Source organism: Astyanax mexicanus, chromosome 17 (assembly GCF_023375975.1).
Source record: "Astyanax mexicanus isolate ESR-SI-001 chromosome 17, AstMex3_surface, whole genome shotgun sequence".
Lineage (NCBI taxonomy): Eukaryota > Metazoa > Chordata > Actinopteri > Characiformes > Acestrorhamphidae > Astyanax > Astyanax mexicanus.
The window spans coordinates 39,584,720-39,599,583 of record NC_064424.1 but is presented as its reverse complement, the minus strand read 5'-3'; the positions used below and the strand labels follow the sequence as shown (position 1 = coordinate 39,599,583).

At 35.8% G+C, this 14,864-nt stretch overlaps 1 protein-coding gene across 4 annotated transcripts in view; it reads left to right on the top strand.

Moving 5' to 3' along the window:
• Window positions 1-14,864, top strand: part of akna (AT-hook transcription factor) — a 41,379-nt gene that overhangs the window by 6,045 nt on the left and 20,470 nt on the right. For 3 of the 4 annotated variants that reach the window (XM_022676493.2, XM_022676489.2, XM_022676491.2), the window contains exons 2-5: window positions 5,317-5,668; window positions 6,393-6,585; window positions 8,107-8,878; window positions 10,548-10,845. In XM_022676493.2, the coding sequence (XP_022532214.2) occupies window positions 5,486-5,668; window positions 6,393-6,585; window positions 8,107-8,878; window positions 10,548-10,845 (1,446 nt within the window). In that variant the 5' untranslated portion in view covers window positions 5,317-5,485. Of the gene's footprint in view, window positions 1-1,807; window positions 1,931-5,316; window positions 5,669-6,392; window positions 6,586-8,106; window positions 8,879-10,547; window positions 10,846-14,864 lie in introns of all 4 variants that reach the window. The other variant, XM_022676490.2, reaches the window with a different exon arrangement.

The following is a 14,864-nucleotide window of genomic DNA, read 5'->3' as shown; positions in this document are numbered from 1 at the left end:
ATATACAATATTATCATAATGCGCTCCCCACAATAACATTATCACGAGATCGTGATTCTCTGATACTCAATTTTTTTTGCCACATATCGATACTATACAATATATCTCAGTATTGATATATATTGTCCCACCTCTAGTAATAATGTGAACAGAGAAAATAAGAGAAAAGAATCACAGGCCTGTGCAATAAGTAAAAGTCAGTGGAATGTAGGCCTGTGTCAGTAATAACGTTATTGACTTATTGTTAAATATGTGGACCTCAATAATTGTACTACCCTCCATATCTTATACTATGTTTAATGAAGTGATTTAATAGAGACATTAATTTTAGCCGGTCCCTAATTAGCAAGTTGTGCTCATTAATGTAAACAAATATTTAATATATTTATATTAACATTATTTATTTGCGTGTTTTTTTATATTCCAATTGATTAATGGCTCATTTCTGTCACATCACATTTTACTCAAAATGCTAGGTACAGAAACACAATGGTAGAGGGGTGATGGACTCTCACTCAGCTCTGTCTGTGTCTCCAAAATAACTCAAACACAACAGATTACCATATTTTTCGCACTATAAGGCACACATAAAATCATTTAATTTTCCAAAAAATCGTCAGTGCGCCTTATGTATGAATTCTATAAGTCAGGTTGTAAGGAGCAGTAAAGCCACTCCACTAAAGTGCAGCCTTATACAGGAGTTTCAGTTTAGTTCTCCAGCACTGAGACTGGAGCAGTATTAGCATTAGCCGCTAAACGCGCTAATCTGCCTGTAGCCTGCGTGTTTACCATATTAAAGTAAGCTACATGGGATAACCCGCTAACTAAAATTGCCCTGACTCACTGGAACACTCAGGATTCCTCAGTGTAGCGCTGTCGGGTGGCACTATCCGCTAACTGTGGCTAGTGCTAGTGGTTAGCTGCTAATGCTAATGCCGCTACACTCAGCCTTAGTGGAAATCTGGAAATCTAAGCATACTGTAAACAAACAGAAGCGAATTACTCACCGAAAAAAAAACAGTTTTCAAGATAGAAATCTGTGTAAATTAACATACAGGGCTTGGCTTTTTTAGAATTACAGTTTTGTTTACTTAACTTAGCTTAGCCACCCAGCAGTGAGACCTGTTGAATTAGAAGGAAAACAGGGAGACACCCCTATTTCTTACTAGTGTCACATAATGTGATTTATAATGTGGTGGGCCCTATGTGCGACAAAAAAAAAAGAAAAACAGAAAATAGACGTTTATTGATGGTGCACCTTATAATCCGGTGCGCCTTATGGTGTGAAACATATGGTCCACATATACTTACTACATATCAGAACAGTTCACATTTAAACATCTTCTGGCCATGTAAAGCGATTTTTATCATCGCTAGGGCATGGTTAATTGAATTTTTTAACCTACTTAAAAAAACAATTAATTGCAGCTCTTCAAACCAGTCCTTTTTAACATACTTGCCCTGTTTTACTTCTTCTGCATAAAGTGTTTTTTCTACCGCGTTTAAGCCAAAAGTGAGTCAATTGAAAGTTAGATCGTATATAAGATTTAATTAATGTGGTATTAATGTAGGCAGTTGATTTTACAGAAGGCAGTTGAGCTTTTTTTTGTGCACGCCCCAAAGCAGAATTTCAGCTTCTCTCATTTCTGTGTTTGTATGTGTCCTCAGCAGTGACCTCGGATGTGTAAGTAGCTTACGACAGCGTGGCCTTCTTTACAGACCTGCTCAGCGTTCTTTCACTGCGAACACAGATAGTGACACTGGTAGCGCAGTAGGAGTGTGATTCTGGACAACGTGTCTCTTTCAGGCGAGAGCGCAGCAGTGTTTGACAGGTCTGGTAGCCTGAGGAACAGCTGAAAATCTAGACAAGCGTTTAATTAGCGGAACGCAACCATCATCCACCACCTCTTCAGCACAAAAGGGATTAGAGGTGTGTGTGTGTGTTTGTGTGTTTTTCTGTGTGTGTGTGTGTGTGTGTGTGTGTGTGTGTGTGTGTGTGTGTGTGTGTGTGTGTGTGTGTGTGTGTGTGTGTGTGTGTGTGTGTTGTCATGCCGTTCCTTGAGAAGCCTGTATTTATCCTTAAATGCCATTATACCATTTTACACAGTGTATGTGAGTATTACCACCTTTGCACATTTGGTGTGACATGCTATGGCAGAGATCGCAGCTTAACATCTTGATTTATACATTGAGGAGAGGCGTACACTTAGTGAAAGTCAGTGGAATGTGTTTATTTATGTTGTTTTCAGAGGAAAAGGCTACAGGATGAATGTTGGGATGTGGATGCATGGTGGAAAACATTTGTGTCTCAGTGACAACACTAAATACTCTTAGTTAAATATATCCTTTACGATATGGCCACAATTTTACAATATAGTATTCTTAATTAGTATTTCTTAATTTCGTTTGATACCGTAAAATTGGGATGTGCTGTATATCTCTTCTAGGCACACTTTTATAGTTTTAAATACCTAACAATTACAAAGAACTTATAGAAGACTATCGGCTATTCCATAGTTAGTCTTAAGCCCTCAGGCCAGATCATATTGTTGAAAAGATTATAGTTTACTAAGAATAACAAAGAACATCCTGTTTGTTTTTTTATTTTATTTGGACTTTACTAAGTAAACTTTTGATCAAAATATGCTCAAATATCTAAATTCTGTTAATATTTATTTTCATCTATATTTTTTAAAGCATTTTAGACAGAGTTGGTTTATATATATATATATATATATATATACGTATATATATATATATACGTATATATATATATATATATATATATATATATATATATATACGTATATATATATATATACGTATATATATATATATATATATATACGTATATATATATATATATATATATATATATATATATATATATATATATATATATATATATATATATTAGTTTTGGGTAACCTAGAATCTCCCTAAAATATCCTCTGGCACCTACCATAAAATACAAAAAAATAATACAGTAGATGAAGCTCAAAACATCAGCATGTAGTTGCCAGCTTATTGCATTGATATTGAAATATTGAAAATGTGTGTAAAATAATTGAATCACCATTACTGAAACATTTTCTGTTATCATAAATAGGGGTGTGCCATATCGTATCGTACACAATAAAATCGTCAACATTTTTGAATTTCGTGAACGATATTAAACCCTGAAATATCGTGCCATATCACCCATCCCTAATTATTACATCAGGATACTACTTTTTTGCTGTTGGTAGCAAAATAAAAAAATCACACTGTTTTCATTTCCCATTTAATATCTATCAGGGATATATTATATCTGTACAGTATCATTACTGTTACTGCAGTACTGGATATATGGAGATATATGGAGGGCATTATTAGTATTGTGCAGTAGTGTATTCTAAAAAAATCAATATCGCCAAGAGTATCGTTATCGCAAAAATACCATGAAATATCGTGATTTTATTTTAGAGCCATATCACCCACCTCTAGTCATAAATATTGATATCAAATTAGTGCCTAGTTCTAGTTAAAGTTCAAAGTGAAGCTAAAAAATTGTCTTTCCACCTTTTTACATATGTGTGGTATTTTACCTAGTTTTAATCTAAATCAGCAGTTAACTGTGGACCATTCCAGAGTACAGTTCTGGTGCTGCTTGTATCAAAAATTAACTTCTTGTGGTTTAACAAATTACAAGCTCAGCTTTAAAGTACCCCTTCTCAGCAGACGGGGGTGTTAAATAGGGGATGAAATATGAGTACTTAAATGTGCAAACACATTAGCAAACAAGCAGAATATAAATTGTAAAAATACAGGTAATAATTTGAACATTATGAAAACACATTACAATATAGATTTTTAATGTCAACATATATTGTGTAGGACATGTGTAGGATATGATATGCCGTGTAGTCACTGATGATTGTCTTCAGCATTATAAACCGGAAAGTTTTCGCTCAGAATCCCCTCTGCTGCTTGACCTGAATGCTGATAGGCTGAAGAAAGAACGCACCATTGATGTCTGGGGCTTTCGGCGCATGGCAAAGTCAGTTGTTGTTGTGGTCATCATGGTAACCAAGGGTCCACTGTGGTTTGTGAGTTAGGGCCCTCTGCACAGTGAAAGCGCTGTAATGATGACTTGTATCATCAGAAAAGCTGTGTCAGTGCAGGCTCTGAAATATGCTGGTAGAGCTGCAGTTTTACACTGATTTAATCTCTCACGCTTGATGTTGGAATTTGGGAGCAGCTGTTTAAAGCACAGTAAACAGCTTGTCTTTCAGCATGCTTCATTAGTGCTTCACATTACTCTGTGAATTGCAGCGTAATTTATAAGGAGTTTACAATGTAATTCATTAAGTTGGGCCACAAAGATGATCTGTTATGCTGCTGTTGTTTTTTGTTTGTTTGTTTAAACTCAGCAGGTTTGCTTTCTGTTCATAGTGGTGTCATTCAGCAGTATGCTGCTTCTGTTATTAAAATGCTACACAGTATTTATTATGATACTGGCCTGTTCAATACTAAATACTACATGATTTTGCTACAGTATTGTTGTTGTTATTATTATTCATACACAAGTAGAATACTGGTACGTGTTATGTAATCTCATGCAGTTCTAGTGTTTGAACACCATAGGTTTGATTCCCAGTGCAGGACAGAGAATCAGTGGATTCAAGCATAGGGTGGAGATATCCATCATTTCAGACAGAAGCAACTGTATGTTGAAGTGAAAAGATTTTAAATTAGAAATACAGGTGAATGAATTTTAAGCATTTTATTCAAAATTTATTTTTTATAGATATTTAAAAAAGAAAATGATCTCAATATTTTTTAAGTAAATGAGTGATTCTCAATTACAATTTAGATATTTAGTTATTACATAATTTCATTTTTTTTATTTTGTAGACCAACAGCACCATTTCAAGTACAAGCTATAATTTCCGTTACGTTTAGTTTCAAGTTATAGTTTTTTTATGAACGATCAGCAGCCCCCTCAAATTTACAGCAGATTTTATATTAAACACGATGTAAACATAACCTCCTTGTAAAATATCAAAATCTCTGCCACATAAAATAATTTGTTACAGGTTTGTGACAGAATCAAATGTCTATCAACTGAGATTTTTTCTGGCAACTTCTGTATATAAAGATGGACAGTCTTGATTATCCCATTTTAAAAATCACAATAAAAAGTAATTTGAGTAAACAAATTAATCTGATTAACCTCCAGCCCTAGTTTAAACTAAAAACAGGATTTTAATCGTTTGGTAAAATAAAAAAAATAAAAATTTGTTGACATTTTTTGTTGTATTGTTATTCTTTCAGGTTCGTGTTTCTCTATAAAGTAGATCTTAACCAGCCTGGATAAATGATCAGTACCTGCTGCTGATTCTGTAATGATGGCAGTAGAGAAGGACCCTGGGAAATGGACCCAAAACCTACCAGTGTGTTTACTCACGGTGGTTTGAAAAGCTGATTACAAACTAGAGGAGAAATGGAAAGGAGAAGGAGTGGCACCAGAGCAGGAGTGCCTGTCTGGACCTCCGCCCCAGGGTACTCTTCCTCTCCCCCCAGCCCAATTGGGTCACAGCTCAGCTGGGAAGAGAGTGGAGAGGAGAACTTCCAGAGCCAGATGGATGAGAATGGTATCATTGGCCTGAGCGGAGGCATGGGGGAGGTAAGCCTGCCTGAGTGTACAGTATGGGTGGGCGATATGGCCCTAAATAATAATATTTTGTAGTATTTTCGTGATAACGATACTCTCTGTGATAAAATAAAAGCTTAATTAAAAAAAATATTTCAAGAATAAACTACTGCAACAAAATGAAAATTAAATTGTCTTATAGCAGACGATATGATATAGCACACCCTTAGTGTACAGAAGGTTCTTCTGTTGGCTTTTGTGCACAGTAAAGCTATAATTCTGTAAACAAAGTTTTAATAATTTACTTTGCACAAAGTTGGTTGGATGCTAAAATGTTATGTAACATTAACAATTAATAATGTCACAAGTAATTTTTCACAAAAAAATCATTATTTGATTATTGCTTTTTTTATGTATTTGGGTTGTTTTTATCTATATTAAAATGTATTTGATAATCTTGTAACTTTTACAGCACTATATGACACTCTCACCCTTAAATTTACCTACTCCAACCAACCCGAATGCATAGTTGCAAAATTAGTGAAAATACAGCAAAGATTTGATAAAAAATATGGTATTTGTCTTTTTACTTTTAGGAAAACCTTATTGTCTGTTGTATTATTTTAAAGAGTATATCTCAGTATAATCCCAGTAGTATAACCCCTAGTATAGTAAATTGATACAAAGATCATTTTAGTTATCTGTAGATTCTTAAATTCTGTATAACCACTCCCATGTCTATTCTTTATTTACTCAGATGGATGAAGAAGAAGAGGTTCCATTAGAAGAAGAAGAAGAAGAAGAAGAAGAAGAAGAAGAAGAAGAAGAAAATGATGTGTTGGGTGCAGGAACTCCAGAACCTGAGAAAGGTTCACCTCCTGCTCTGGATGATCTGAGCTGCAACCTGAGTGAGCTGCTGGACTCTGAGCCTTTCTCCCAGCCGACAGCAGGTGACTGTCCCTAAACTTCACACAATAATGGCCTCTTTCCGTTAATTTCTTAAAGGTCACCTTCCGCGAAAATCCGATTTTTCTTGTTTTTTGTGGAATACAGTAGGTCTCTCCGAGTTGAATGTGTACACCTGCACATTAAACTGTTTTGCAGCCCCCATTGTCTGCAGGAGCTAAGCAAAGAAATCCCCCCTCCCCCCCTCCGAAAAACGGGTGAATTTTGAATTATCTTTCTGCCTACGTAGGCAGAAACTCACAGACCAGCCCACCTTGGCTCGAGAAACTCCCAGAGGCGGAGCTGAAGCGACGCAACATCACCGCTCATCAGTTAGGAGGTGGGAGGCAGTGAGCGGCAGAGCGGTGGAGGGGCGTCGCAGTGCTCCTAGCCAATCAGAGGAGAGATATTTGCATTCTGTTTGCATGTATGAATATTCATGAGCAAAGCTGGAATCCGGTCATTTTGGACACACCCCTAAAACAGTCCATTAAAAAAGAGCTATACAGAGACACCTGAGCACTTTTTTTTTACAAAAACGGCTCACATGTCATTCATTCATACTAGAGGCCACAACTAGACATTTTAAAATGAAAGAAAAAACGACGGAAGGTGACCTTTAAAGTACAGAGTACAAGTTTATCTCACAAATTTAGAATATCATTAAAAATGTACTTTCATTAATTTTGTCAGTGTTTCAGAAATTTTGAATATTATATAAGACCATTTGGTACTTTTGGCAGTGTGGGCAGTGTACCATGTCCTGCTGGAAAATGAAATCTGCATCTCCATAAAAGTTGTCAGTAGCAGATGGAAGCATGAAGTGCTGTAAGATTTTGTGGGAAAATAAAGCTGCACTGACTTTAGACTTGATAATAAAACACAGTGGATCAACACCAGCAGATGACATGTCTCTCCAAACCATCACTGATTGTGGAAACTTCACACTAGACCTCAAATGAGTCTCTCCACTCTTCCTCCAGACTCTGGTCCCTTGATTTACGAATGAAACGTAAAATTTACTGATGATCAGTGATGGTTTGGAGAGACATGTCATCTGCTGGTGTTGATCCACTGTGTTCAAAGTCCTAAGTCAGTGCAGTGTTTTACCACAAAATCTTACAGCACTTCATGCTTTATTGAGAAGATAAGCAGAGGGACAGGTCAGTTGAAGCAGGGGATGATAATGAAAACAAACAGCAACTGAGATAATTAGACTATAAACCAAACAGCCATAGCATTTTGTGAAATTTAATGATGGCTTTTATTGCAAAAACATGGGCTTTATGTTCTGATTGGTTTTAGGGAATGCTGATTGGTGAATTATGAATGATTGGGCTTTTTACTATTCCTTCTTGTAACATCTACTCTTACCGGTAATTTTTTTAAAAACGTGTAATTATGGGCTATTTAAAAGAGACCTTTGTAATTTTATTTTTTATTTGTAATCATTTTATTTGTAGTCATTTTGTTACTTTTTTGTCGAGCTCAGCCAATTAAAATTTGCTTTTTCGGCTTTTTCCTAGATGATGACGAAAATAGTCTTGCATTGGAGGACTGGAGTGATGGAGAAGATGAGCAGAAACCTCATAAGGACCATTCAGAGAGCTTTAAAATTCATAAGCCAGAGAGAGATGGGGTGTTAAGCATGACTGCTGATGGGTCTGAAGAGGCTAAAGAACTCAGAGAGCCATCATTTTCTCCTCAAGGGGAAGTGAACCCAAAGTACAACTGGATGAAGGGAGAAGATGATCCCAGTAATGAAAAAAATGATCACCTGGAAACCTCAAAAAATCATAGAAGAACCTCAGAAACCACTGTGAGCTCACAAAATCAGTCTATAGAAATTCCTCATGTCTTCTCACCTCTTTCCTTGAAAAACTACCTCCACCAGCTCTCCCAAGAGGAGCCTGCCTGGAACTTTGGACCAGAAGCAGCCGAAATATTCCCATTACAAACATCCCCCAGCAGCCCACTGAGCTGCACCCCTGGAATGTCCCAGTCTAAATTTGGGGAGGAGCTGTGTGAGAAAATTGAGTGTTCAGTCACACCTCAGCTCAGACCGGAATTACAGACTGAGATTCACCATCATCAGACTCTTCTCCAGCCTCCTATTCCTTTTCACAGAGCAGTAAAGTGTGCTCCTCAGGAATCTCGTCAGTTGCCAAGTCCTGCACAGCATACAGCCAATCCCCAGAGCTCTTCCTCAGACTCCTCTCCGCTTAACACACCCCATCACAGGAGGCATCGTGGACACAGACCCTGCAGACCCTTTAATACTGACCTGAAGGATGCTAGGTGGGTTAATTTATGCAACAAACCTAGATTTGTGACCTTAATGTACTGAAATCGGAAATTCTTCAACGCATGTTGCGTTGGTGTGCTGTTGCCCTGTAAAGTAATCTGTATTTTTATGAATGCAATATGATTTTTATGACAAAACACATAGAAAAAGCTGCAAAAATATTGTGAATAACAGCCATCACATGCTCACATGACCTAATAAGGCTGGAGGTGGAGCGAGGTAGAGGTGCACAGTGGTTACGATTAAAAAGCTCTTTTCTGGGAAAATAATATAGTGTCTCTTCAATATTCTCCATTCAGCCACCTGCTATTCACACCGTTCTAGGTTGTTTCCCATACCTACTCTTCGAAAATTACTTTATTTGTACAGATATGAAAAGAACTGGGCAGTACTATTTGAAATTATGAGGCAGTATATTCAGCATTTAAAACAAAAATATTTTATTTATGAAAATAAACTAATATTTTTACACCACTGCATCTTTTCTCTTTCCGTAGTATGTGACAATTCTGTAGTATGTCACAATCTCCTCTGAACTACTCACTGAATGTACTGCTAACGTCTATCTCAGTGTAATGGCAACACACAAATATATGTCTGACTGGTATGACGCTTACATCTATTGAAACGGATGTATGCCTTTTCGTACATACAGGGAGTACGAATGAGCCTTAACTAGTCTGTCCTTATTCAGTGTAAATTGATCTTAAATAATTAAAAAGATTAAAGAAATAAAATATCACAATGTTTTCAGGGTATTTTGATATGAACAATATGAACAAACACCAAATAATATTTATATCATTTCAAGAATATACTACTGCAACAAGATAAATATACTGTAACTTTAATAAAGCTTAATTGGACCTCACCCCACAAAACAAAACAAAACAAAAAAAAAATTAAAAAAAAAAAAAAAAAAATATATATATATATATATATATATATATATATATATATATATATATATATATATATATATATATATATATATATATATAAATATACAGTCATATGAAAAAGTTTGGGCACCCCTATTAATCTTAGTCATTTTTAGTTCTAAATATTTGGGTGTTTGCAACAGCCATTTCAGTTTGATATATCTAATAACTGATGGACACAGTAATATTTCAGGATTGAAATGAGGTTTATTGTACTAACAGAAAATGTGCAATATGCATTAAACCACAATTTGACCGGTGCAAAAGTATGAGCACCCTTATCATTTTATTGATTTGAATACTCCTAACTACTTTTTACTGAATTACTGAAGCACAAAATTGGTTTGGTAACCTCATTGAGCTTTGAACTTCATAGCCAGGTGTATCCAATCATGAGAAAAGGTATTTAAGGTGGACAATTGCAATTTGTACAATAAACCTCATTTCAATCCTGAAATATTACTGTGTCCATCAGTTATTAGATATATCAAACTGAAATGGCTGTTGCAAACACCCAAATATTTAGAACTAAAAATGATAAAGATTAATAGGGGTAACAAAAGTTTTTCATATGACTGTATATATGTATATATATATATACATACTTAAAGCTTCACAGTAAACAGTAACACAGATACACCACAGGGTGTATTCAAACAGGACAAAGTTAATGTGACACTATTTTTAACCTGTTTTTATTGTATCGATATTGTTTTGTCAGAAACGGGCAGCTGAGTCATCCTTTACCAGATTTTTCCAAGGTGGAGCCCAAAGTTCGCTTCCCCAAGAGCGACTACAAGCCCCCCAGGAGCCGGAGACCTCCTCGAAAAAGAGACTCAAAGCCAGACGCTCCTCTGTACAAATCCCCTGCTGACATGGTGAGGGAGGTTCTGCTGAGCAGCGCAGAAGGGCTCTCAGATACTCCTGCTCCTGTTGACCTCCAGAGATCTGTGGACAGTGATGAGACTAAGGAGATTCTGTGTCCTCTTCAGGCCAGTACTCTGGTCCAACAGCTTCAGGTATAAAACAAGAAGAAGTGCTGTGATAATATTGTGATACTGTTCATAATTGTGGTCACTATGAACAGTATAAAAGCCACTGTCTGTGGAGTATGGAATCACACACTAACAGTGCTTGGCGTTATGGTAAAAATATTACATCAGAATATTTAAAGACTTTTTTACAATATATGGTATTGTATGATTTTGAGCAATATTTTGGCACACAAATGCAGCAGCAGCATCGGTTTCTTAAGAACGGCTATTTAAATACTGTACATTAATATTTATTACATTTTTGCTGGACATCATTTAAATAAAGAGGATTTTAAACTCTGTAATTAATTGTACAGTTGGGTTAATGTTGTGTAGCCACGAATGATATTTTAAAAAGTATATTTTCGATAACTCAATAAAAATCTTCCACTGACTGCTTTCAAGGCTGTTCCTCTCCTCCTGACACTTCACGTTTTACCCAAAAATAACACCTTAATAACTCAAGAATGCCTCAACACCTGATCATAAATCCTATATATATATATATATACGTATATATATATATATATATATATATATATATATATATATATATATATATATACGTATATATATATATATACATATATATATACGTATATATATATGTATATATATATATATGTATAGACTACAAAGAGCTAAGTAGAAATCCTACCATTTTAAAAACGTCTAATTTCTAAGGATCCTTATTATTATTTCCACTTTGAAAACCACTCAATAATAAGCACACCTGAAGAATTTATTTCAAAGTAACTTTCTATGACTTGTTTGCTGCTTTATTTTTCCGTTTTCAGTCAGAAACATACATTCTGAAGTATAATCCAGTGTCTGAGGCTCTCACTTATTTAAAATTGTTCTGAAGAATTTGACTCTACACTACTCAATAGAGGTGTGCCAAAAAATCGATTCACATAAGAATCTTGATTCTCATTTACTACGATTCAGAATCGATTTAAAATGTCCCAAAATCGATTCTGAGGGGCGGGTTTTAGACTGATTTTGGGCTGGGTATTTTTGTTGGACCTGGCAACCCTGGGGATAGCGCTTGTCCTTTCAAACGGAGATCTTCCAGACACACACAGAGCGTAGGTGTTTGAGAATCACCGGTAAGATGGCAGAACAAGCACTATATTACATTAGATTAACGTGTAGTTTCAATGTTTTATGGCAGAATGCTTCATAACAAGCATAAAAAAGATCGCTAGTAGTTAGTTTCAGTAACTGTTAGCTAGCTAACTAGCTAACTTTCCAGTTCCACCTTAAATAACGCTACAGGTGGCAGCGGGCTGCAGCATTTAAGGCGGAACGGAAAAATACAATAAGCTAATCAGAGCTAATTTCAGCTCCTCATCACAGAGGAATTAAGGAATGGACCATATGAATTAATTTCTCCACCTCCTGCCCCCTTTCTGAAGAAATACAACGACCTTAAATTAACTAGTTAATCAGCAGCTGCTCCTGAACTTTAGCGCTCCAGTGCTATCATCACATCAGCCCAGCAGCGTCACCTACACACCACCGCTAGTAGCCTGGTAATAAAGCAGTGTTATTTATTATTTATTTATTGTTCATTAACGTCATTGTGATATCCCAGTGATTCCTCTGTCACTGAGGACCCACATTCCTGCACATTTTATTGTTTTTGTAACACATTACCTGCTCCAGGACCAGTGTATATTATGGAGGGTTTTTTTTCAATAAGATTCATAAGCCAGAAGCAGAAATTTTTATAATTCAAATCGTTTTGAATCAAAAATCGATTTTGAATCGAATCGTGGCCCCCAAAATCGGAATCGAATCGAATCGTGAGATAGTAAACGATTCCCACCCCTACTACTCAAACACTACATGGATCACATGACAACACTATTCATTACAGTTTTCTGCTATGCACAATTTAAATTTAAGAAATAAAACTGTTCTTATATACAGTATTGTGCAAATGTTTTTGGCACCTGTGGGAATAAGTGTCCTTTTAGATCGCTGTTTTCCTTAAAACATCTGCTAATCTCTCCTCTTCTGAGTTTAATAGAGTTATTTCTAGTTCTCAACATATCAACAACTGGTTTAGTAAATTGGTAAATCTGGTGAGCTGCTGACAGAACTGAACATATACACATGCTGGGTAAAATATACACATACTTTCAGGTAAAAACATATTGCTGAGATAAATGGATTAGTGTAATTTGCTTTGGTGCATAAAACCTTTGCAGAGTACTAGAGCTGGGCGATATGGGAAAAAATCTTATCACGATATAGTTTTCCATATCAGTCGATATCGATATGTATCACGATATAAATCAAATCACTTTGTGTCACACTTAAAGGTTTGTTTTTATTAGTGAGAGAATAAGGGAGTGATGGAAGTTTTATCACAATATTTTTTTCTGTATCTCCATAATTATTAGGGCTGGCCCGAATAGCATTTTTTGAGCTCCGGATATTTGGCAGTAATTGGTAGCGAATATTCCAATATTAGTTTTAAAAAAAAACAAATTAATCATGAACGCGAGCCAGAACCCGAGCTTGAACGTCAGCCTGACTCAGGCGCTGCATGAACTCGGGCTTTTTTCCAATTTTTTCCAATTTTCCATGACTGAAAAAAAAACTTGGGCTATAAGCTCAATATTAAATATTTCGTTTGTTTAGAAATTATTTTATATTCTTAAACCATGTTAAATTATATTAGATTAGTAGGGCTGGCCCGAATAGCGTTTTTTGAGCTCAGAATATTGGGCACTGATTGGCAGCCAATATTGGAATATTTGTTTTTAAAAAGACGGATTAAAAACTGATTAAAGTAAAACAAAAATTGCAACTCGGCCCCTTTAATTCACCACAAAGTTTTCCAAGACCCAGCCGGAAAAAAAAAGATTTCCCACCTTTTCCTCAGCTGGGTCGGGCTCAAAAAATGATTTGTGATAGGCTGTTTTTTGGTTTGTTTGTTTAAGCACTTAGGCTTTTGTACTGCTGCAGTGCAATATTTAGATTTTATATTCTGAAATTCGTTAGGTTTTATTTCTTTTAGCATTTTGAACTTTTTTTCCAATTTCAAATTTATTTTTTTCTGTTCGTTATGTTCTATCGGTCCTTGCGTTTTTTGTAGTTGAAGTTGAATTTAATATTGAAGTTCAATATTTCTAATTTATATTTTGAAATTCGTTAGATTATATTTATTATTGTATTTTGAGCTCACTTTAGTTGGTTATTTTCCAAATTCATATCTATTTTTCTGTTATTATTAAATGTTATTAGCTTATTAGCTTAGCTTGTCATTTAGCATACAGAACTTCTCACGGATTTTTAATGAATGTTGATTTATTAATTTAAAAGCTGTACCTTATTAAAAGTATTTTAAGCCAGACAGACACTGTGTGATTTTTTAATGAGTTTATCTGCACTTTTAAATGGTTTGTCCTGTAGGAAACGCACACGATTTGTATGCTGACACTGTTGTCTGACTGAGGAGCTGCTTTCCGTCAAATGCAGCCTGTAGGCAGGAAAAAATCCAGCCAGAACCGACCATATCATGAGCCAGTTTTAAAGCCAGTAATTTAGTAGAGCATTAAACTACAAATCTGAGATGTACCTGCTGTACTTCTTAATCTCTGCCCCCAAAACGGTCCATTAACTTGCTTGACAGACGCGTCAAATCCCCCGCGAGCACGCGCGGCGCACAGCGCACCGATTAATTCATGCGTTGAGCTTTAAACGCGCAGCTGAGCTGTAATTGGGGAAATATCACAAAAATCACAGTGTGATTTGTTACATTAAAAAAAAGACCATTTTCTTCCGCCTAATCTGAGAGGAAAGCGGTGTTCTCGACCGGCCCGAGTTCATGCAGCGCCTGAGTCAGGCTGGCGTTCAAGCTCGGGTTCGGGCTCGCGTTCAGGCAGATAATCTAAATGATAAATGATTTTGTGTTTTTGCACTTGGGCCATAAGCTCAATATTAAAAAGTTCGTTTGTTTAGAAATTATTTTATATCCTTAAACCATGTTA